The sequence below is a fragment of the Drosophila suzukii genome, chromosome 3 (assembly GCF_043229965.1).
Source record: "Drosophila suzukii chromosome 3, CBGP_Dsuzu_IsoJpt1.0, whole genome shotgun sequence".
Classification (NCBI taxonomy): Eukaryota; Metazoa; Arthropoda; class Insecta; order Diptera; family Drosophilidae; genus Drosophila; species Drosophila suzukii.
In genome coordinates, this window is record NC_092082.1 from 92,401,883 (window position 1) to 92,425,256 (window position 23,374).

Below are 23,374 nucleotides of genomic sequence, written 5' to 3' on the forward strand. Positions count from 1 at the left end.
GTTGGGGGTGGGGGCTGGTGGTTGGTGGTGGGGGTCCCGAACCCGAACCCTTGTACTCCATGTGGTATATGGTATGTGCCATAATAAAGCCTATAGCCACCCCCTTTTTTGTTTGTTTATAGACACAAATCATTGACTATCGCGGCGCCAGAACGCCGTCTTTTATATGCTCTGCTGGTCTCTCCTTCTTTTTAATTTAATTAACAGCTAAAATTACATTTATTTCGCCTTCTTTTTTCCACTGGGCGGCATTATAAGAACGAGGTATCCATTAAAATGCCGCCTGCTGCTAATGGGCGAAAACTTTCTTCTTGTTAACACATTTTTGGCAATGGCCGAAAGGAGAACTTTTGCGCCCGCCTTTTGTTTGCCAAAGTTTCGCATTTTCTCTACATTTTTCCTGTACATTCTATACATTTTCCCGCTTTTCCCACAGGGCGAGGACAGCGTGGAGTACTTCCTGGGCCTGACTCCGAGCGGGATTGTCGTGCTGCGCAACAAGACGACGGTGGCTCATTACTATTGGCCGCGCATTGCCAAAGTTTATTATAAAGGACGCTATTTTATGCTCAGGATAAGCGATAAAAATGTAAATTCTCAAACGCACCAAAACGCGACAATGCGAGCTGGAAAACTGGTAACTGGGAACTGGCTACCCGAACCGACAATGGGGGTCCAGATCCCCAATCCTTGGCCCATCCCAGCCATAAATTTGTTTGCCGACAAGTGCTTTTTACAATTTGCAGTTCGTTCCGCGAGTGAATGGTCGAAAGTTAGCACTAAAGGGTAGTAGACCTACGACAATGTTGCGAGGAAAGTTCTGGCAGATGGGATAGTTAGGGGATACTTTTCAGATGACTCAGAAAAAGTTGGGAAATATCATTTACATTCTAAGTGATTATAAGCCTTAACATTTCTTCGAGTTGAAGAATTAAAATTAAAATGCATTAAAATTAGTTATTTTTCAACATAAGAATTTTTTAAGGATAGTCTAAGTGTGAAATTTAGTTAGATCACTAAATTATTTCCTTCAGTAAAGATCCTCTATCAAAGCATATAGGGTATTACATCTTCTTCACCTCTTTTCCAGTGCCTTCAATTTCCTATTCCCATTTTGCAGTGTAGCCATTTTTTCTGTGAGCTCCTTATGGCGACAACTTTTGGCTGTCAGCGGCATCAAGTGGCGCCAGGAGCCGAAAGCGTAGGAGGACTCGTTAGACAACAAGTAGCTGGTAGCTGGTAGCTTTGGTAGCTTGGTAGCCTTAGTGGCAGATAGGATATAGGAGATAGGAGTCGCTGAATGGCTGAAGCTGCTGAAAGTTGCACACTTTCGGGTGTTAACGCTTTGATAATCAAAAAAGTTTCCCAGCCAGTTGACGCGCACAAAAGGCGGAAACTTAAGCATTTTCCTTCGCCTCGATTTTTCTCTTTTCCTTCCTTTTTCCAAATTTTTTTCTTGGCCAGCACTTTAGAGTTTGTAATGGGTGGGGGCGAAACCGACAGGGGCATTCATTCAGTCACTCACTCCGCCTCCTTTGTCGGCATGTCCCAGTGGAGTTTCCAGTTCCCAGTTCCCAGTCCTGAGTTCGCATCGTGACTCGACTCTTGTGCTTATCACACCTTTGCGATTGGATTCCGCTTTCTGTTTCCAGAACGAGCTGAGCACCTACGGATTCGAGACGCCTCGCAAATCGGCCTGCAAACACTTGTGGCGATGCTGCGTGGAGCACCATGCCTTCTTCAGGCAGGTGCGAGTGGCCCCCCTGCCCAGTTCGCAGTCGCATGCCGCCGATTTGTTCCAACTGGGATCGCGCTTCAGGCACAGGTGAGTAACTAACCAACCAGCCAGTCGGGAGAACCGGGGGTACCAGGAACTCTCCAGGAAGTTCCTGTGGGTGCAGTCGTGTGTGCTCCGCCCAGCAGATGGAGTTGTAAGACCCGAAACGAAAACATAAACCCCTCTGGCTCGCTGCGTTGCCTAATTTATTGGCCGAACCCAAAAGCGCAGCCAATTAAGACGTAACAAATTTCAATGGCCCAGACACTCGAGTTCAATCCCTGCCCCCTAAAAGCACCTCATGTGATTAGCTCATTAAGGGCCAGCTCAAGTGGACGAATAGAGCTGGGCTCCATGCGAACAAGTGAACTGGTTCTTAAGAGGATAGATGGATTTCAAGGGGTTCCTTTCATACCGTTTATTTTGGGGAATATTGGACTAGCCAAAATTTACCCTTTTCCAAAATTACATCATCGAAGGCATTAGGCATCCGAAAACCACTTATAAAAGATATATTACGTGGGGAATTCAAATAAGTTTAACTTAAGATTTTTAACATACATAAAGTCTTGATAAAAATAATCCCAATGAACGAAATCATTATTGCTATCTTAATGTCAAGAAAAGTGAAAGTAAAAATCGTATAAGCCCAGTAAGAGATTCTTTCAGTTCCCTGTTTCCATAACTCACGTTCATAAAGTCGGGACCTAATCAAGAGCCACTCCAGTTTCACATAAGACCCCCTAAAAATGCCAAAATGAACCGAGTTCGCATGTCAGCTCCTCGAGTTTCCCGCCGAACCAATTAGAACTCATCTCTGGCCCAAAGTCAAAGTCAAAGCCAAACAGAAGCAGGCAGCTTTATTCCGGATTCCAGATTCCAGATCCAGTGCAACCCAAGCAGTGTGCATAGATCAAGTTTACGCCATCGCCTGCATGGTCAACTAATTGGAAGTCCAATAAAAATGTCGGATCTGCAGAGGGGTTCGGTAAGGGGATTGGAATTAGGAGGCCCAGGCCTCCGGCAGTCAGCCAAAAAGAAACTCGAGTGCAAAGCCCACTAATGACTTTCTGCGAAAAGGCGGCTCTAAGCCGTTGGCTCACCAAATGCAGGCAATTGTGCATGACGAATGTGGCAGGGAACCGAGGGGACTCGGGGGATCTCGGGCCACAGGGGCTCCAGGTCCTTCATGTTTATGACTGGACATTTGCGGTGACTGCGGCTGACCATTTAGTTGCTGCGGTAAACTTTCTTGCTCCCTGCCAGACGCAGAATGGAGTTCACGTGGCCAACCGTAACTCAGTGAAACTATTAACTTGGCTGCCAAACCATTTCTAGTGGCCAAAAAAAAGAAAAAGTTTTTATTTTAGGGGCGTCGGCTCATTTTATGACTACCCCAAGAACAGAACGTTTTTAATTTGAGAAACAAATGAAAGTTTGCCAGTTTCTCGGCTCCTATTTTATTTGTGTGTGTTTTACAGCCTTTTTATGGTTCACTGTTCATTATTAGCGTCTTCTATGAGCCCCTGTTTTTTTTTTGGCATTTCCCCATTTCGGTTGTTAATATTTTTGGACGCCTTTATGCCTACTTTTATGTTGCCCGCCCAACACCACCGCCTCTACCACCACCGCATGTCTGCCAAACCCGAACCTGAACCTGAACCCAAAGTAGTCGTCCGGACAAGCAGGCGGAGAAGGATGCACTTTCCGCCGGACGATCGCCGCCCGCCTTCACCCGCACCCCCTCCAAACGCCAGCCGCGCCGCGTGATTGATGACTTTTTCAACAGCAATGGGAATGGGAACGGGAATGGAACTGGCAGTGGCCATGGAGCCAGTGGAGCCAGTGGAGCGGGAACATTAGGAGCAGACCGGGGCGGCAGCCACATGGGCAACAGGCCGCTTCCCCAGCCCGGAATGGGCACCATCTCCAAGTGAGTACTCCAAACAGCCCATCATTTGTTTTCATTCCGTGCACAAAAGTTTTGATTTACCCATGTGTAGTACACCCCATCGCGCTCCGTATTTCACCCATTTATATACGGCAGCTGCTTCCTTTGACGTAGTTGTCCTTTTTTTCGGCCAAGTCCTTTTTGCTTTTTAGTAATCATTTTTGGTAGCTGGCGCGCCGGAAGAGCTCTCGTGTGGCTCGTTGGAGAGGACTCGCCTTTGATCTCTTTTTAATTTCCAAACATACAAGTATGTATTTTTCGGTTTGGCTATTGCCATTCGGAATCGCCGGGTTCAATTTGAAAGGAATGCAGCCGGAGCACTTCATCATTCCCCGCCCTCTTCCGTTTGCGTTTGACAGGACAAACAGGATGATGGGCTAGATATGTAGAAGCTCCTTGGCATTGTCCCGTCTCAAGTGCCTCTGGCACTCTGTTTCTGTTTCTATTTCTGTTTCTGTTTCGGAATCGTGTTCAAAATCCATTTAGTTGCCATTTCGAAGGCAGTTACATTGTCTAGACGCAGCATTTATTAAATGTTTTATGGCTGCACACATCAAATTATATGGGCAAATAAAAATCGGGGAAGTTTCGGCTGAAATTGAGTCATGCCAGCAGATTTATCGCCAGGGAGTGTATACTTCCAGTCGTAGGCCAAAGACTTAGCGAAGGCGATCCTAGGAACCACCTCGAATTAGACAATTACCAGAGACCATCTCCAGACCTGTCCAGTGTAAGTGTTTGCCCACCATCCGTGCATAAATTACACGCTCAGGTGAGGCTCTAAATAAGGTAATAGAAGCCAATCGTAATCGCTGGATTCCTGGACATGGACATGGACTCTAGCTGAAGAGCCGGGGATGGGATGAGCAAATAGCCCGCGTCATTTATCATTTGCAAACAAAGAGAAGCCCAAACATCAGGCCAATCAGGCACCCATCCCAGATGCCAGATCGCTGCGGATCCCAGGGAGCATAAATCACCAGGCACGTTCTGGGTTTTCTGGGATCTGTGATCTGTGATCTGATATCTGGGATCGGGGATCTGGCATCCACTGAACCGAACTGAAGCGACGACTCCTGAGAGTACGAAATGATTGCCCGCTGATTGCCAGTGCGGCAATTACTCAATTTTGCACACGCGCATTATTTGTCTGTGTCGATCTTGGCGAGGAGTTTGTATACCGGTGGAGTGGAGCTGGACTGCCTCCCCAGATCGAATTGGACAGCCTAAATGGCCTTCCATGCCGCGGACTTTAATCAACGTTTATGTTAAACAATTTAAATTTATGGCAAAATAATGCGAGATCGCGCTGACTGATCCCCCGCCTTTAATCTATCTCTTCCCCCCGCGAAACAGCAACTACGACAGTCCCTATCGATCCACCTACAGCATACCCACCAGTTTGGGGATCAGACCTTGCCATCAGCAGCAGCAGCAGAACAACAACTCCAGCAGCTACAACAACAACAGCGGGGGCAACCTGCAGACACCTGACTCCCCGAGGAGCACCCGGAGTGCCCCCTGGCCGAGGTCCCAGCAGCGGTCCCTCTTCGGCCACAATCCTTCGAGTCCGCGATCCGTGAGATCCGCCAGCACGGCGGGCGGGGGGCTGCACCACCACCACAGCCACCACAGCCACGGGCACGGAACCAGCCACCATCCGCACCACCAGTCCTCGTCGGCGGGGGCCACCTCCTCGTCCTCGCACCACCAGCGGCAGCGGGCCAGCTCCTCATCCGCCTCCCACCAGCAGCAGCGGTACCGCTCCAGTTCCGTGGAGAGCCACTCCTCCAACGACTCGAGGTCCACGCGCAAGTGAGTACCATAAGTTATAAATATTTTTAAGACAATATAACAGATCTAGTGAAACAAGAGGAGATACAAGCTAAAACCATAAGGAAAAGTATTGTATAAAATAAATTCCTCGCACATCAACAGAGATTATTTTATCGATAGGCATTAGACCCAAGTTCGACCTTCCTAACGGGCATCTATATATTTGAATGCTCTGAAAATTAGAATAGAGTTAGATAAACATGACGCGTGCAAATTTTATCAAACTAGAAGAATTAAATAACTCTGATAGTGTCCCTGAAAAGGTTAAGATAGAGTCAAGCTGTCTAGTAAATGTGACATTTTGAGACCCATTAAACCCTATCGACGTGGACATCTTTAAGCATGCGCCTAGGTTGAGTGCTTGGATTAAAGTGAGTGGATGTTTATCTTATCTGCAATGATCAGAATTTCACATGGAACCTCGAATTTCCCCAGTTCATATGCGTATAAACTTCGGTATTTCACATATCTTATCGAAAGGACATTAATTCTAAAATTTCTTGGCCTTTAAAATTAGCAAATCACCGTTGTATAGCGTAATAGTTTGAAATGTTTAATTTGTTTACTTTTCTTATCGGTTATGATCTTACTTGCTTTAGTTTCTTAAAGTTATCAAATTGGACTAAAATACGCAATGTTATTAAAACCCTTTACTTACTTTTTAATTTTAGGCATAAGCACCGTCATCGTCGCACCTCTGATAACGAAAGCGAGCTCTCTAGAGGATCGGGTCGCTCTGGAAGATCAGGGCGTTCGCATCATCGCAAACACCGCCGATCGCACCGGCACCGAAGGGACTCGGCTGGGGGATCGGATCACGACAGCACTCGAGGACGCAGCTACTCCGGCCATCGAAGCTCCTCGATGAGGAGTGGAAGTGCGGAACTCATAGATTCTACTTCCCAATGGAGGGAGGTTCAGAGGCGCCAGGCGGAGGCCAGTTTGGGCCAGAGTTCCGTGCAGCAGGCAGCCGTTTCCAAGAGCAGCATGGTGGCCAGGAGTCTGCACAGCAACGACAGCCACTCGGACACCCATTCGCACCACAAGTCTAGAAGGCATCGCAAGAACAAGTGAGTTGCTCCTTTACCTAGAAATAACCCCTTCCTTACTCTTAAATTATATTATTTTTTTTATTATTCGTTCCTCTTCTTTAAACATAACTAGATCCCCATCGGAATCACGCAGTCGAATGTGGAATAGTGAGCTGGCGAAGCACCTTCAATTCGACTTGGTGGACACGGAGGGCATGTCGGAGCAACAGTTACGGGAGATTCCCTATACGGTGGTGGAGACCACTTCGAAGAGGTCCAATTCCAACCTGAAGATTCACAAGAGCAACAGCAAGAGCAGTGTGGGAGCCAAGAGCACGGGGTCAGGCAACACCATCACCAATGGCAGTGGATCGGGTAATACGGGTCAGGCCAGGAATCGAGTCGATCGCATCAGAGGGTAAGTATTTCCTAATTAAACCAATATTAGTTATAGGTGAGGGGGTGTCAATTTTAAATGGAGTTATTTTCGTTTAGTTTTCTGATTTGCATCAGCTTAAACTTAACCCATGTATATAATTGTAGACTTTACTATCAAAGCTCGCACCCACACGACGCCAATGGAGGTCCTGGAACTGGAGGACATGCGCCCAAGAATGGTTCCATACGATCAGCCAGCACAATATCTTCAAGGGAGTGCGAAAGGAATAATGGTCTAGTTAGGTAAGTAAGGGGTGATTATGGGATATATAGATATGACATATGATATTTTGGCCTCTAGAATGATGTCCAGCATGAGCATGGGTGACTTTATCTCACCCACCGGCTCGAATCTGAGTCCCTTGGAGAACTCAGCCCTGCGCGTGTCCCATGAGCACACAGACTCTGGACTGGGCGCTGATCAGGACTATGCATATTCATCGGAGAGGTGAGACTCAGGATAATAGATATATTTTAGATGTGAATAATTTAAGCCCCTTTATTGTTACCCCCATAACCCTCCTCCATTCAATAGATCCAGCGACAGCACTCGCTACGGCACCAACAAATCCTCTGGCGCCTCGAGCGGATCGCACCGGAAGTCGGGGGGCAGTGCCGGCGGGAACTACAACAACCTGATGCAGCAGACCGTGAGTAACCAGCAGCAGCAGCAGCGTTCGCTGTTCGCCCAGCAGCAACGCCAGCAACAGAAGAGCACCTACAAATACGCCACCTCCTCGCCATCGTCCACTAACCCGGGCTCCCAGGGCTCCTCGGGCCTGGCGCCCGTCCATGGTTCCGGCTCGAGTTCCCACCCGAGTCAGAACCCGAATCCCAATCCCAACAGCGCTACTAACTCTAATCAGCAGTCGCCGGCCAATCGCCTGCTCCACTACACGACCTTCGAGAACAACCAGTACAAGTTCAGCCTGAACAATGCGCTGGCCAGGGGCTCCAAGGGCGTGGTGAGTGGCGGGGGCAGCATTAGCAATCTGGCCGGGAATATGGTATCCTCTGGTGGTGGTCCAGGTGCTGGTGGTGGTGCTTTCAGCCGGCAGCGCAGCTTTGTGGAGTGGCCCAGCAATCCGGCGTCGCCGTACTATTACCAGGGTCCCTCGACGCAGGTGGCGCAGGTGAAGCGGCGGGACGCCAAGTCGGATATCGGGGTGCCCACCAGGCGGCTCTCCGGGCAGAGTCTCACCAAGACGCAGCTCCTGACGGGCGGCGGCGGCGGGAACAACCAGTTGGCCAACGCGGGCTGTTATCCCCTGCACTATGCCAGCAGCAGTGTTTCGGGAGCGGGCTACAATCGTCCCTTGGGTCAGAGGTCAGGTGGGAACGGTGGCTCCTCCTCGGGAGGCTTTGGCCTGCAGCCAGCCAAGTCGGATCTCTTTTTGTCCTACATACATGGCGGGGAGTACGAGCGGCCCTACATTTACAACTACAAGATGCCGCAGATGCCGGGAGGAGCTGGAGGAGGAGGGGGTGGAGCAGGAGCAGGAGCAGGGGGCTCCCCCAAACAACAGACCACCGCTTACCACATCTCTGGATCCCAGACCGCAGATCCGCCGCCACCTCCTCCGCCGCTCTACGGAGGAACGGCGCCCGCCACCGACGTCATGTACTATCAGTTCGACAAAGGAGCCGCCGTCGCCGGAGCTCCCTCAACGTCGACAGCCTCCGCGTCCTCGTCGCCGGCCATGCCCATTGTCCAGCAGCCGCGTCAGTCGGGCGGTCCATTAGTGTATCTGCAGCATGGCCAGAATGCATCTGTGTCTGTGCCCGTGCCCCTGCCCGTGGAGGTGCAGCAGCCAACTGTGAGTACGAAGTGCAAACCTGTCGCATGTCGATGTTGAATGTTGATGTTGATGTTGATGTGGATACTCCGCCTCCTCTTCAGTTTGTGCAACTTGTCTTTCGTTTGCCACTCCATTGTGTTGTTGCATGTTTGTGTTCCGCGCCTTAATTGAATCCGTATTTCACTGGCATTATCGCATCCCCAGTTCCCTGTTCCCAAGTACTTAGTCTGTACGGCATGATACTCCTCCTCCATTTTCGGTTTGTATTTCTAAAGAGCACTAGACACTAGTGTGTATCCGTATTTGCACAAGTGTAATAAGTAACTGAAGCTTTTATGTTGATTATTTCGTAAGACCCGGGGTGGGAATCCCCCGAAATGAGGAATCCTTATCGCACACACACTCTACCCTCCACCACTCCTCACCCAAAGGACTCTCGTGTAAGCCTGGTCCTATCAAAAAGGCAAAACGTAAACTTGCCGCTATCTCAGCTGCGGGTTACAGTGAAATTTAATTAACTCAAATTTAAGGCGTGAGAAAGCCACTTGGGGGGCGAACAACCTTTTGTGCACTCGAAATTCTATGGCATAGTTCAGCGAATCTTCGCCAGACATATGCCCATATGTATAGTATTCCTAACTCAAAACTATGCTAGGCAAAACTTTGCCCAATTTCACGCATGCCTAATTAACAACTGAAATATGCCAACTAATTTCTGCTGAGGCACAAATAAATTACCCGAAAAATAAAAGGCCATAAAGAGCCGGCCCAAGACAAAGGTTCTGTCCTCTTCTGAACTGGCCTGATAGGGGGGCAATAAAAGAGAATAAATAATAAGCAACTATTTGCGCTACATTATCCAAGTTTATATAACAGACAGGACCTCCGAGTCCTGCCTCCTCCTTGCAAAGCAAATAATTTCAGCCAAAGTTGATGGCACGAGAGCAGAAATACTTACGATTCTAAAATAAATTCTGGGCCAGCTTCCAAGCTCTCGACCGGGTCACACGCATGTGTGTACATCCTCCATATATATCTATACACATATATGAGCATTTCCCAAACGGCTAGAGGAACAACAACAGGGAGTACATAGAAACATTTTCGAAATGTTTGGCATAATTTTGCTATAAAATAAATTTTGCAAAATTGTTTTTCCTAAGCTGGGAAGCTGGGAAGCAGCTTAGTTCGGAGCGGGCCAAGAACGAGGACTACGCCTGAAATGGCAGCCAAAGCAACGACATCAGCAAGGACATCAAATAAAACAAGCAAATCAAAAATTATGACAGCACAGCAAGGGGCAAAGCAAAAGCAAAGGCAAAGCAAGGCGGCCAAAGGAAAATGCCAAGCACGGGATCCTGCGGCAGGAAAAATTATACTCGGAAAAAAGATTTTTTGTTAAGCATTTTTCAATGATTCATTCCTTCAGAACAATCTCTTTGAAGAAAGTTCCTTAAAAAATGTTTGAAAATTCAAAGTCAAATGTTTTTTTTTGTATTAAAAGGATTTTAAGTCGACAGTTAGTTCTTCAATCCAAATCCTTTAGAAAGACACCCGAAAGTGTGCAGTGTCTTCGCCTTTCTGATCCGTAATATATACTGTTGCATACTTTCTGACACCTTTTAAAATTATTCCAAGAACTTAGTGCTTTCTATGCCCCACTTTTACTTTCTCAGTAGATTCAATACATTTTGTTGAGTGTACCAGGATATGGGACTAAGGACACCATCTTGGCCAGGCCAAAGTGGCAAAGTGCGCAGCCAGCGGCCAAGAGACAAACGCCAATGCTGACAACCCCCAGAAAAGGGCGATCAGGAAATAAAGAGGCGTGGCTGGAGGGGATGGGCTGGTGTCCTCCGTGGTGTCCTCGGCCCAGAAAGCAGTTAAGTCAATAAATTTACTGATTTAATGTGGCAAAAGTTTCGATTGCTGTTGTCTCTGCCATTTGCTGTGTTGTTTCAAGGGTTAGCAGTTTCTGCCGTCGGCGAAGGACACATCGAATGATGGCTGTGTCCCTGGTAAAACGCCTGCAGTTGTTATTATATCCATTGTCCGGACTGTTTCCGTTTTAGTAGCCCCCAGGAACACGCCACACTCGGCCAAATCCTAACAAATGCCAGATTAACACAATTGGCAAACAATAAAGGCAGCAAACTTATAGGCCTTTAAGCGATTGCTTGTTGGCAGTAGCGTCTTTAGTGGGATAGAAAAAACAGAGGACATATTGAGTGAGTTGTTCAGCATGGGAAATCAGCATTTTAATTTAAATAAAAATTTTGCCTATTTGACACATTTGTTATTTAATTTCACCCATTTTTTCCAAGTTGATGGAAGAGTTAAGGTTAAAGGCCGTATAAAGTTGTGATAGCCTTGGTCAACAGCATGAAATGTTAAATTTAGAAAACAATGACCAGAGTAAACAATGACCGCAGCACAAAATGCATTCAATCATAACTTTGAAAAAGCTCGAACAAAAAATGGTCATAAAAAGTATGAAATCGCCAATTGATTTATTGGCAGAAAACATTTTTCCATGTCAAATAGTGCGGAAAATGTAAAAAGTGAGAAACAAAGGGAAAACTTTAAACAAATACTCGTTTATTTATGCTACATCCCGTGTATGATTTAATTATTCATCATGTAGGCAATTGGAAATATTTTTTCCCCAGTCTAAACGCCCTTTTGTCTTTTGACCTGCCGGCGGCATATGGCATATTTTTATGCATTTTCATTCACAATGCTGATATGCATATAGTATAGGGGAAAAGCGATGGAAAACTGTTGGGGGAGTAGAAAAAAAGATCGTAGGTAGCAATTATCTTTGATGGTGACAGTTGCCAGACGAGGTGGTGACCCCACCTTGGTGACCCCGCCGTCCCTGACATTGGAAGCGTCCTGTTATCCGTTCTCCATTTTCCAGCTCCCCGGGAGCCGCGTGTTAATGAACGGGGCGTTTGACACTGGGCCACATTTATGCCAGACAATTTGATGCATTAGTGTTTGTTGGCCATGGGCGTGTTTGCCCAATTAAGACACACACACTCGCTACACACTCGCATACACAGACACACACCCATAAACGGGGAGGAAAATTAATTAAATTCCTTGGCTTCGGCTTCGGCTTTGGCCAACGCTCTTCAAGTTTGTTTATGCAATCTTGTACGTGTTTCCATTAGGCTACAATTCAAAGTTCATTATTGAATGGAAATGGAAGTGGCAGTGGGAAGTGGGAGTTGGGAAGTGGGCGAGGCCTAGAGATAAACTTGCCTCCTGCGGCAACAAATACGATTTTCAAGTTGAATGCAATTTTAATTAATAGAAAATCAAACAAACTTTGTATATGTTTGGATACAAAACAACTTGTGTTCTCCCAGGCAAACTTGTGTAGTTTGGCTACAAAAAGCATAAGCCGCCAGTACACAAAGGCCGTAAGCTTAAGTGAGTGAAGGATACTCAGAAACTCAGGTACTCAGACCCCCGAACCATTCAAGCATTCGAGTGTGTTTGTGCACCTTTCTGATTTCATTTACAAATGAATCTCACTGGCCGCCAGCCATTTCCCCAGCATTTCCCCAGCTTTTCCCTGCTTTTCCCAGCTTTGTGGGCGCATATGTTGACTTTTGGCAAAGAACTCGCCATCATAAAGGCATCAAATGGGCTACAAGCGAACGTGTCTTGGGCCAAATTGAATGAGCTTTTAAGTGTATTGGGCCAGAGACAGAGAAGAGTCCAGTCGCATTCAATGCGATTAGTTACCGCACATGTCTGCCACCTGAATGGCTTAATATTTGGCTTAAATGCAAATCGAGAAATGGTCATTTGTTTACTTATGTTTTTAACTGATCGGGTTCGAGGAGGAAAGGAGCTCTAGATATGTGGGCTAGTATAGTATATTAAATGCTTAAGGGGAAACTTATAAAATGTTAGGTTGTGGTATTATGATTAGTAAACATTTATAAATATTTTTTTAATAGTTTCAAACTGTGAAACGCACTTTCCATCCCATTAAACTTTGCAATCATAAGCCCTAACCAAACGGAAGAACTGGTCGTCTAGTAACAAATTTAAACTGTTATTGGAGAGCCCTCTTTAAAGGGAACTCCGCAAAAGCCAGCTAACTAACCCCTGGAACAGCTAGAACTCAGTGGAGGAATCGCTATCCGGTGTGCAATCAACAGAAAACCGCAGGGCGTGTGGCGCATTTCGAATGGGATAGGGATCGCCGGTCCCTCCCCCGAGTTTCAGGTGAAACCAATCCCAATCCCCGACCGAAACCCCCGTTTACCTGCCTTTTGCTGGCCACCTGTGCACGCGGTTTGAATCGAATGGTCAGCTGTTTGGCCGCCGGGGCTTTTGTTACCATTACCATCGGCTTTGGACCCTGGCATTTGGCATTGTTGATTGGGGCCCTTGTTATTCGAGTATTTTGCGTGTAATTAAAATTGCGCAGGGCCCGCGGCCCTAATGATAAATTCATAAACTCTGGGCAGGGGTATTTTCGTTCCTGTTTTGTAAATTAATTAAAATACCATACTATCGCAGCATAGATTGGGTTGATTTGTCAATATTTTTCTAATTGAAATACTATTTACCTAGTGGAAATTGTCGATAAACAGCATGTGTTTGTGTTTTGCCTGTGCCCTAATATTATTATGTTAAATTAGTAAGCCCAATATTGTGCTTAACAACTAGCTGTGTAAGTTGCATGCCCCGTTTGTGCTAGAGCTACCGAACAATAGAGCGTGATTAGAGGCCCTGCAAGAAAGCTAAACCTTGTTTGTATTTTCAAACCTGCAAACCTGCAAACCACCCCGTACAACCCCCCCACCACCCCCGAATTGGATTCGATTTGCGATCCCCGAAAACCAGACGTCGCAGATGTCGCACTCCTCATCGCACTCCTGCAGCGAGGAGGACGAGGCCATGATTGTCCTGGAGGCCCTGCAGATGGAGAACGCCCAGACCACCAACGACGAGACCGAGGACACCGAAGACGACGAGGCCGCCGAGGCCGAGGACATGTTTGATGCGGATGCTCCTTTGATGTCCCCCACGGGCAGTCACAATAGCTCCGGCAACAACAACAATAACAACAGCAGCAGCAACTGCATCAGCAACAACAACATCGGCAGTGGTCGTCAATCCAGTACATCGACCAATATTAATTTCGATAATTGCAATGCGAATGTCTACAGTGGTCAGCAGGCGAAACAACTAGGGCCAATTACCAGCGGCAACCAAACGTTAAATTGTCCCACATTGAACGCAAATGCAAATACGAATCTGAATCTGAATCTGAATCTGAACCCGAATCCGAGTAGCCACACCACCAATAGTCACTCCAGTAGCCAAGCGAATGCGAATGCGATTCCCCCACCCAACACCACCACTAGCAACAATATCACAGCAGCAACCTTGGCTGCAGGTGCAACAGCAGCAACTGGCACGGCGGCAACATCAACTGCCAACCTGCAACAAAATCAAAACATTTCCTCCAGCTTAGAGATAATCCTTTCGCCAATTATCCAAAGTAGTCGACGGTAAGTTTTATTTTCAGTTTGATTTTTGGTTCGTCCTGTTTCTGTTTGTTTGTTTTCAAGTAGGTACAACCTATTTTCTGTTTCCGTAGCTAACAAGAAATAATACCAGTACCCGTACCAATACCGATACCGACCTTTGACCTGCATGTTGAAACGGAGAAGAAACAACTGAAGTGACTTTACCTTTAGATGAAAATTGCAGTTTTTTGCTACCCAGTTCGATCAAAGTCGAGTTATTGTGTGTATCTGCTATTGTTAAGGATTGCATTGGAGTTTTATCTTTGAGTTGTTGGCAGACAAAATAATGAGTTGAATGCCCTTTGTATCGTTGCCCCACCCCCGTTTTCCCTCTATTGAACACCGCGGGAAATTTAAAGAAAAATCCCCATCATCCTCCCAAAAAAAAAACAGTACACGAAACATCTCCTTTAAGTGTGCGAAAACAAAACGAAACGAAAACATTATAAATTATGTATTAATGTGCCCGTTAGGCCTGCGAAACGCGGAAATGTCGAAATGTTGGGACCTCCCAGCTGCCAATTTTCAATTGCCTTTGGGCCAAGATAACAATCGACTTGGGGGCCAAAACAATGGCCCAAAAGCCTCCCAGGCAAACATTCATTTTCATTTCAATTTCACTTGCCTCGACTTCTTCGGCTTGCTTTTGTTCTGGATTTACATTTGATTTGACTGCCTTTCCCCCTATTTTCCTCGACATTTTTCCGCTTGGCGGGGCAACGCAGAAACGCACAAATATTTATGTAAGCTAGGAAATTCGACAGCCTATTTACAAATGAATAGGTTAATGTATCGGGGTGGAATCTGAATCAGCTCGGCTGTGTTTTGTTTACGAGCCAAACTTGGGGCAAATTGACTTTAAACATGTCAATTTAAATTTCGGGGCTCCCACCCCACAACCCTCATTAACCCAGGAAAGTATGCTACGGCCAGGGCACAGAAACATTACTCATACGCCGCATTGCACGCAGCCATTGAAGCAACAAAATGACAATTTCACAACAAATTAACCACCCAGCCAACCAGACAGCCAACATTCGTACATCCGAATGGATGCGAGGGCCCAGGACATTTATTGCGAGCCGGGAATTGCAAGCAAATGACCTTCAAACTCGATAAGCGAAAACAAAACAAGCGAAAGTGCTAAAAATATACATAATTTTCAGGGATACAAAGACAAAAGTCCCTCACACATGCGAGCCGGAAAATATGATAGGACACCGAAAAAACACACCCACAGTCGCACATTAAAATATATGTATGTGGGGCCGGGCAAATGATATTTCTGCCGGCTCGATGGCCCGATGCCAATGTTTCTGTGCCTCCGACCCGCACATAAATACAAATTTCAACAAAACAACAGGCCACAAAACAAAAATAAACCCCAAAAAATAAGCGATGAAAGCAAAAAGGCGCAATGTTGGCAGCCAGTGAATATACAAAAAGTGAAACAACAACCAGGATAGGCAAACATTTCATATCGTAGAAATACTTTGGAGCCAAATAAACAACATTTTGTAGAAGCAAAAAAAAAGGCATAACAAACAGTTGAAAGGGAAAATTGTTGGCCTGCGGGGTTTTGGGGACCTCAGGTTACTCTTTATTTGATTAAGATAAATATTTGAGGTCATCTAATATTTACAAAGTTGTTTCGCCGTAAGAGGTTTGGTATCAAAAAGTAATAGTAAAATAATGAAATCAGAGAACGTTTCCTCAAAATTGTATAAATAACTTAAGATGTAAGGAATGTATCAACTTTATCATGATTACTTTAAGGTTGTGAAGAGTTTTCAGAAATTAAGATATCAATTGGTTTTAAGATTTCCTTTTTCCTTTTATAAATGCAGTGAGGTCGTAATGTATATCCCTGCTGTGAAAGGGTATATCCACAAGGGGTCTGCGTGTTCGACCTTGGTACAACGACAGTTCTTGTTTTAGATTAAGCCCCTCGACCCCGCCAACCCCTTGGCCCCTGGAAATCGACCATTTGGAGCCCATCGCGACTTGTAGCTAGGCCACACGCCACCAACAAACACAAAGGGACTCGGGCGAAACTTTACGCATTTTTGTCACAGAAAGAAAATAGAAAACGAAAAGGAAAAGTGCTGAAAATGTGGAAAGTGCCCGAGTGGCAATCGTAAATTTGACGCACATTTTTACCCGAGGGCGGAGAGATAAGCTTATTAATGGCTATATAAAACTCACCCCATTGCCACACACATAATGTGGAGCGATGGTTTTTCCTTCCAGGATTTCTTTTTGGTTTATGATTAAATTAAGTAATTATTTGTGGTGCGGCGCCAACTGAAATGATAAAAAGTATTCAATTTGTGGCAGTTGCGGCGATAAAACTGGATTTACTGCGGCCATAAACTGCGTGGCGGCACTTGAACTATATTTTTTGTAAATTTATTTCGAATTGAAGAGCACCATAACGCATACGCACTGTAGTCGCTAGAGCAAACTAACCAGCTATACTCACAACCACACACCACACACACTCACTATACCTACACTTACATTACCGAGCACTAGAAAACTTAAATGAGAAAATCGAATCAACAAGGAAACTTTTTCTAACATGTGCAAATATTTTCTTCTCTTCTCTCCCACCCCCCGAAAACCCTCTTTTCACCCGCCTTTTGTTTTCATGCCATGCAAATGCAACTACCACAAAACTACAATGCAAACGGCAGAGCGCAATTGTAAGCGAAATGAGCACAGAGTTGTGAGAATTAGCTAAATTTAATTTGCAATAGCCAAAGCCCGCCGACCATGCCCCTGCCGCAGGAGTGAGCTGCGCCTCCAATCCGCCGCCCACTGCCTTCTGCAAACTTTGGTTGCAGCAACAGCAGCAGCAGCAGCATCAGCAATCCCAGCAGCAACACCAGCTCGCACAGCAGCAACAACTCTACGAACAGCAGCAGGCTTGGCTCTAGAAAAGAATAAACACGCACAACGTGTAAGTGGAAAGTTAAATGGAAACTACATGTGCGGGTTCAACATCAACAGACGAGGAGCAACAATAAACAACATTTAAAAGCCGCCGGGGCAAAAGTTGGTCTCAAACTTTCGCCAGCACGTTGCGTTTGCACATTAAATGCACATTATGCCAACATGTAAATAGATAATGCTGTATATAAGCCAGTTGGGGGTACAGAAACTTAATCGTAAACGAGGCAGCCCAGTAATCTTAAGACGCGAATAATCAAAAAGCCAAAAAAGCAAATGTATCTCACAGATAAACAACAGCAATTGGGGGCCTGTGGCATAAAAGCAGAAAAGAAACACAGAGAAGCATAAAAGCAAAAATAAATTGTGCGTTAATGATAAGCGAGGCACATTTCAGCGGCATAAAATTTATTAAAATATGCACACAAGCCAGACAACGCGGAAAACTCGGAAAACTTAGGAAAAGCCAGGCCCCCAAAAAGTAGGCAGCACAAACGGCGCACACAGACACACACACTCAAGCACACCCACACACATTCACAAAAAAGGACTCTGGCCGGAAATCGTTGGCGATAAATATAAAATTTTATTGTTGTGCTTCGTATCTGTGTGCGCCTGGAAGTAAATTAAATATACGTTTTTATTAACTACTAAGAACCAATTTGATACGCATTTAAATAATGCCTCTTACACAAGAGTCCACACAAGATTATGTAAAATTTAATTTTACTGCAGCCAGCCGCAGCAGCAGCAACGAGAAAAGCCAAATAACTGTAGAAGCCTATATGTGTATGTAATTTAAATTTAAATAAAATATATTTATATTCGTAGAAGGATACTCTAGCCGTAGCCCCAAACTACTTACTTACTTATGCCAACAACGTCCAACAATTTCAATAATATTTACGTAAGCGAGCAACTTTTGACCATATACGTTAAGCCCTTTTAGCTTAGTTTAATCATTTGCAACTAATTTAAGTCTGTCCGTCCGTTGACCTTTCGTGACTCCTGAATTGTGTAAATACCCCTTCTATTAATAATATTACTCAACATTTTGTGTGGTCAAACTAGAGTAGAAACGAATACGGAACGCATATGAAATATTATCGATTAAACACTTTTACAATCTACTGAATATTTGTGTAAACTGTAAACGAAATGGAAACTTAAATATATACGATTAAATGTCTCTAACAAGATTTTACCATGAGTGTGTCACTTTTATATATATATCTAATATATACAATAAAATTACCAGTAAAAAATAAACTGCAAGCGACATTTTATACAAACATTTGTGAAGTACATTTTTATTCGTTTTCGGGGGTAGCCATCTGTGCTATCTGGGGCTATATAAAAAAATGCCACCCTCCGGGGCACTTCAACTGTAAGGAAACTGTAGAGAGCATGGTCTTTTGATAAGCCAGTGGACAGGATGGCCAAGACAAGAAGGGCCAAGTCAAGTTAGCCAGAGCGATAAGATGCCAGAAGACAAAGGCGCCGGAGAAACTTTCAAGTCGAAAGTCGAGTCGTGGACAACAATGCAAAAGGGTCCTGCGAAATTAGCCAACTTACACAGCACAAAGAAAGCCCTCACGAATTATGAATGGCCTTGCATAAGTTCGGCTCAAGTGGCCAAAAACAGAGCACGGAGGGACAAAAGCAATCTCAAGCAGCCGAGAAATCAGTTTCCACTACAGCTTTGAGTGACAACTACAGTTGGGTCTTGTGAATTATGAGTGGGTAAGCTATTAAATACTTAGTTTCTTTTTATTACAGGACACTCTACTGCTGTAACTATCACACTCCAAATTAACAATTCTGAAGACATAAAGCTAATCTGAGACACACTAAAAATGTTTATCAGTCAAGCATAAGTAGTAGGGGAATGCGGGCTATGGCACAATTAGCTGAGGTTGGTTTAAGATTTGGGAAACATCAGTAACGATGGTATCAAGAATAAATATTTAATTTATTTCTATCTTCGATACTATCGATAAAATCGATAGTGGCTACTATCGATAGCCAAAACTGCCGACGGTGCCCACTATCGATGTTTTCCCAACCCTTCAGTTAGCACAATAAAGGCAGGTGTTGGATTTCTGTTTACTCCGTTCTAAACAGTGAATTAAATAAGCGCTGCACTGAATTCATTATACAATCCAAATTAATCTCAGGCACCCTGGAATTTAACTCAAAAGCTGTCAGTTCCAGAGAACAAAACCAAAAAGCCAACCTCACACACACATATTTTGTTTCTACAGCGTTTCTTTTGTTCGCCTATTCAAACACATGATCTTCTCGTTTTCTGTTGCTTAGACAATAATTCGTGGACAGCCCAAGTGAAGCGGAAACAAAGTCAAGGATCTCCCAGATGGCTTCTCAGAGCAAGAGCAACGGAATAAGCAACAAGGTGACCACCGTGGTGGCCACGAATGCCTACGGTGCGGACGTGATGAGCGAGATCAGCTACACGGACGCCAAAGTGGTGGGCAATGGTAGCTTCGGTGTGGTCTTCCAGGCCAAAATGGTGCCCAGCAACGAGCCGGTGGCTATCAAGAAGGTCCTGCAGGATCGTCGCTTCAAGAATCGGGAGCTTCAAATCATGCGTAAGTTGCGCCACGACAACATCATCACGCTCAAGTGGTTCTTCTACTCGAGTGGCGACAAACGGGATGAGGTTTACCTAAATCTGGTGATGGAGTACCTACCGGAGACTCTCTACAAAGTGGAACGCCAGTATGCCAGGGCCAAGCAGACTTTGCCCGTCAACTTTGTTCGACTGTATATGTACCAGTTGCTGAGGAGCATGGCGTATCTCCACAGCCTGGGATTCTGCCACCGGGATATCAAACCCCAAAATATGCTTCTCGATTCGGAAACGGGCATTTTGAAGCTCTGCGATTTCGGCAGTGCAAAGCAGCTGGTCTCCGGGGAGCCCAATGTCTCGTACATCTGCTCCAGGTACTATCGCGCCCCGGAGTTGATATTTGGTGCCACGGACTACACCACCAAGATCGACATTTGGAGCGCCGGCTGTGTGATGGCGGAGCTCCTCCTGGGCCAGCTCATCTTCCCCGGGGACTCGGGTGTGGACCAGATTGTGGAGATCGTGAAGGTTATGGGTACTCCCACCTCCGAGCAGCTGCATGACATGAATCCCCACTACAAGCAGTTCAAGTTGCCGCAGCTAAAGCCACATCCGTGGGCCAAGGTATTCAGGATTCGCACCCCGGCGGAGGCTATAGATCTGGTCTCCAAGATGCTTATTTACTCCCCCCAGCACAGAGTTTCCCCGATGATGGGTTGTGCCCATCCGTTTTTCGACGAACTTCGTCACGATCCTCATCAGCAGCTGCCCAATGGCAGGAGTCTCCCTCCGCTCTTTAACTTCACCGACTACGAGAAAACCATCGAGCCTGATACCATGCCGCTGCTGCAACCGCGACCACAGGGATCGTCTTCCACCAAGGATTCGAACACTGGCCACCGGACCCGCAACACTGCCGGGGAGGAGAGCCCTCGCAAATCGGAGGCTATGCAAAAACAGCCATCAGCAGTTCTTCTCAAGTCCCCGGAAGCCTCGAGCAAGGCACTCGGATCCCCGCCTGCTTTTTTGCGACACGACTTGGGAAACGGCGACCATGTGGCCGTGGGCGCTGTGCCAATGGATTCCCTCAATCTGGAGCAGGATAATTTGGGGGAAAGCGATGAAGCCGATGAGGATGTCGAGGATAATATTGACGAGGATGCCGGGGACGAAAATGATTACGACGACGATGATGATGACGGGCAGTTCAATAGCGCCGATAGCAACAACATCAGCGATGACATGGAAGATGCATCCGATGACGAGGACCTCGAAGAAGAGGAGGATGACTAAACTTTCACTACAGACTTTGAATTGAATTCTTTTAAGAGCCTGCCTGCCAGAGCCATCACAATCATACGATAAAATGTAAGAATATAATAATAAGCCGACAAAATTTTAACACGAGAAATTAAAATGTAAAATTTGTCGTGTTTCTAAGAAAAATAATTTTTATTAATATAGGTATGTATTAGTTGTTAGTTAGTTAGTAACAAAATATGCCGAAAAGTATGCAATTGAAAATACAATGGCGTCTGCTTTCACTATATTTATTGATTGCATACTTTTAGACACCTTTATTGGTTATCTCAAATCTAATCGTTTTGTAGCTTATCAAACTCTTAAAATTCCAGCAAAAACTTAAACAACTTTACCCACACATGGCTGAAACTAAAACAGGACTCGCAAATGGGCATTCGAATGGTGGGCTAAAAATATACTTAATTATTTAAATGCCAACGCACTAGGGTGGCGCCTCCGCGCGTTGTCCTTGCAGAGTTCCCCTCGAATATAAATTTCCGCGCTTTATGGCTGTTCAAATAGAGGCGGAGAAACCAAAAACAGGAGTCCAGCACGCACACATGTCCTTTTCCGGAGGCGAGTCACATTTCCTGCCCTCGTCCTTTGGTGTCCTGTTCCCCCTCTCCCCTCGCACTCCCTCTCAGTCTGTCTGTCTGTTTGTGTGTGTTTGTTAATGTGGTAAAATGAATTTTCAGTTTCATTAGTTAAATTGAATAATGGAAAACTTTGTTCGCCGCATTCGACTCACTCCTGTTGTTGTTGTTGGTTTTGGCCATGTCTGGCCTGGAAGCGAAAGTTACACTTCCGTTGGCAACACAAATACACAGCCACTAACTCACCCGCACACATACCAACGCGCACACACACGCACACAACGACAGGGAACCGGGCAATAAAGCAAATTTATGCAAACGATAAATTTCGTGAGAGAGAAATTGTTTGTTTTGTTTTCTGTTCTGTGCTGTTAGCCAGTTGTTGTGACGTCAAGGGGAAAACGCTGGTCGGAATTAAAAGGAGAACGAGTGTAGTTAGTGCCTCTAAGTAGCAGTTACCAATTACTCACCGTTTTGGCCGTGTGCTGCAATGATATTAGAATTGTTGGAGCCCACTTAAAGTTCTCTAATAAATGATAGCCAAATTAAATGTTAATGTTTCCCTTTGAAAACAGATATGTAATTAAATATTTCAGAATTGCAAATTCAAATGTTTGTATTTCAATTTTGTGGTTTGGAAACAGTTGGGCTAAATAATTGAAATTGCTAGCATGTTAAAATAAAAGTTAAATGAAAGGAACTGATTTTTCAAATGGTATAACCAAAAAAAATATACTATTAATTTAAAATTAAAAAGTAAAAGAAAATGTCAGTAAAATCTCTTATCAAAGCTTCGCCTTATTTAAAACTCAATTTAAAATCAATTGATTACATGGGGGTAACCATCCCAAATACCGAAGATGCTTACCCTTAAATCCTCAGATCAAAACCTAGTTTCGGTTTTCCTTTCGGGATATGCAAAGTTTAAACTGTACTTTCATTAAGCGAAAAGTCAAGCACCCAAACACACACACTTTGGGTGAAAATCTTTCGCAACAGCGATTACACGGCAACACTAACAACCAACCGCAGGACCACACGGCACCAGGACTCCGCCGGAGAGGACGAGGACTACGACTGGGGGCCAGGGAGTAGGGACTAGGGACTACGGCGGAGGGGACAGACACTCCGGCACGGCTGAGTAATAAACACGCCGATGACTATTTACAAAGTGTTAGCTGCGGGTTGTTGTTGCCTCTGCTGCTGTTGTACCGACGCTTCGGTGTTTTTTGGGGTGTTGCGGGTGTTTTTCGGGTGTCTGTAGCTAAACCTTTGACTCAAGTGAGATTACGATATGCTACATAATAGAAACTCAGGCAGCCATGAAGAGGTGGTGGGAAAGGTGGTCCAAGAGGAGGTGTCTGGAACAGCCGGGGATCTGTAGTTGTGTACAGATAAAGAAAATATCCAGCAGGGTAATGATAAATTGATAATGAAAATTTCAATTTTGCTTTATCTTTAAAAAACCATTTAAAGTTCGATACATAGTATTATAAGAAATGAAATGAAATTCAAGAAATATCGTTCTCATACACTTCTTGATTCCA

General features: G+C 45.2%; 2 protein-coding genes across 11 annotated transcripts in view; both read left to right on the forward strand.

The window, feature by feature from the left end:
* Positions 1-18,611, forward strand: part of LOC108010771 (band 4.1-like protein 4) — a 58,696-nt gene extending 40,085 nt beyond the window's left edge. Inside the window, exons 7-17 of one of the 10 annotated variants that reach the window (XR_010654181.2) lie at positions 437-589; positions 1,653-1,825; positions 3,447-3,710; positions 5,085-5,543; positions 6,236-6,634; positions 6,729-7,013; positions 7,139-7,276; positions 7,335-7,481; positions 7,569-8,850; positions 13,702-17,095; positions 17,150-17,282. Coding sequence is in view for 9 of the 10 variants with exons in the window: in XM_065865342.2 (XP_065721414.2) it covers positions 437-589; positions 1,653-1,825; positions 3,447-3,710; positions 5,085-5,543; positions 6,236-6,634; positions 6,729-7,013; positions 7,139-7,276; positions 7,335-7,481; positions 7,569-8,850; positions 13,702-14,372; positions 17,087-17,099 (3,984 nt within the window). In the remaining variant the exon portion in view is untranslated. Of the gene's footprint in view, positions 1-436; positions 590-1,652; positions 1,826-3,446; positions 3,711-5,084; positions 5,544-6,235; positions 6,635-6,728; positions 7,014-7,138; positions 7,277-7,334; positions 7,482-7,568; positions 8,851-13,701 lie in introns of all 10 variants that reach the window. The other 9 variants (XM_065865345.2, XM_065865347.2, XM_065865348.2 and 6 more) reach the window with 9 other exon arrangements.
* An 881-nt stretch (positions 18,612-19,492) lies between these two features.
* On the forward strand, positions 19,493-21,357 carry gskt (gasket). The gene has a single exon (XM_036819762.3). The coding sequence runs from the start codon at positions 19,717-19,719 to the stop codon at positions 21,223-21,225; it is 1,509 nt and encodes a 502-aa protein (XP_036675657.2). The 5' UTR covers positions 19,493-19,716; the 3' UTR covers positions 21,226-21,357.
* Positions 21,358-23,374: the final 2,017 nt, after the last annotated feature.

What these genes read in the sequence shown, in the direction of transcription:
- gskt (XM_036819762.3), top strand. Translation starts at nt 19,717, where the DNA reads ATGGCTTCTCAGAGCAAGAGCAACGGAATAAGCAACAAGGTGACCACC.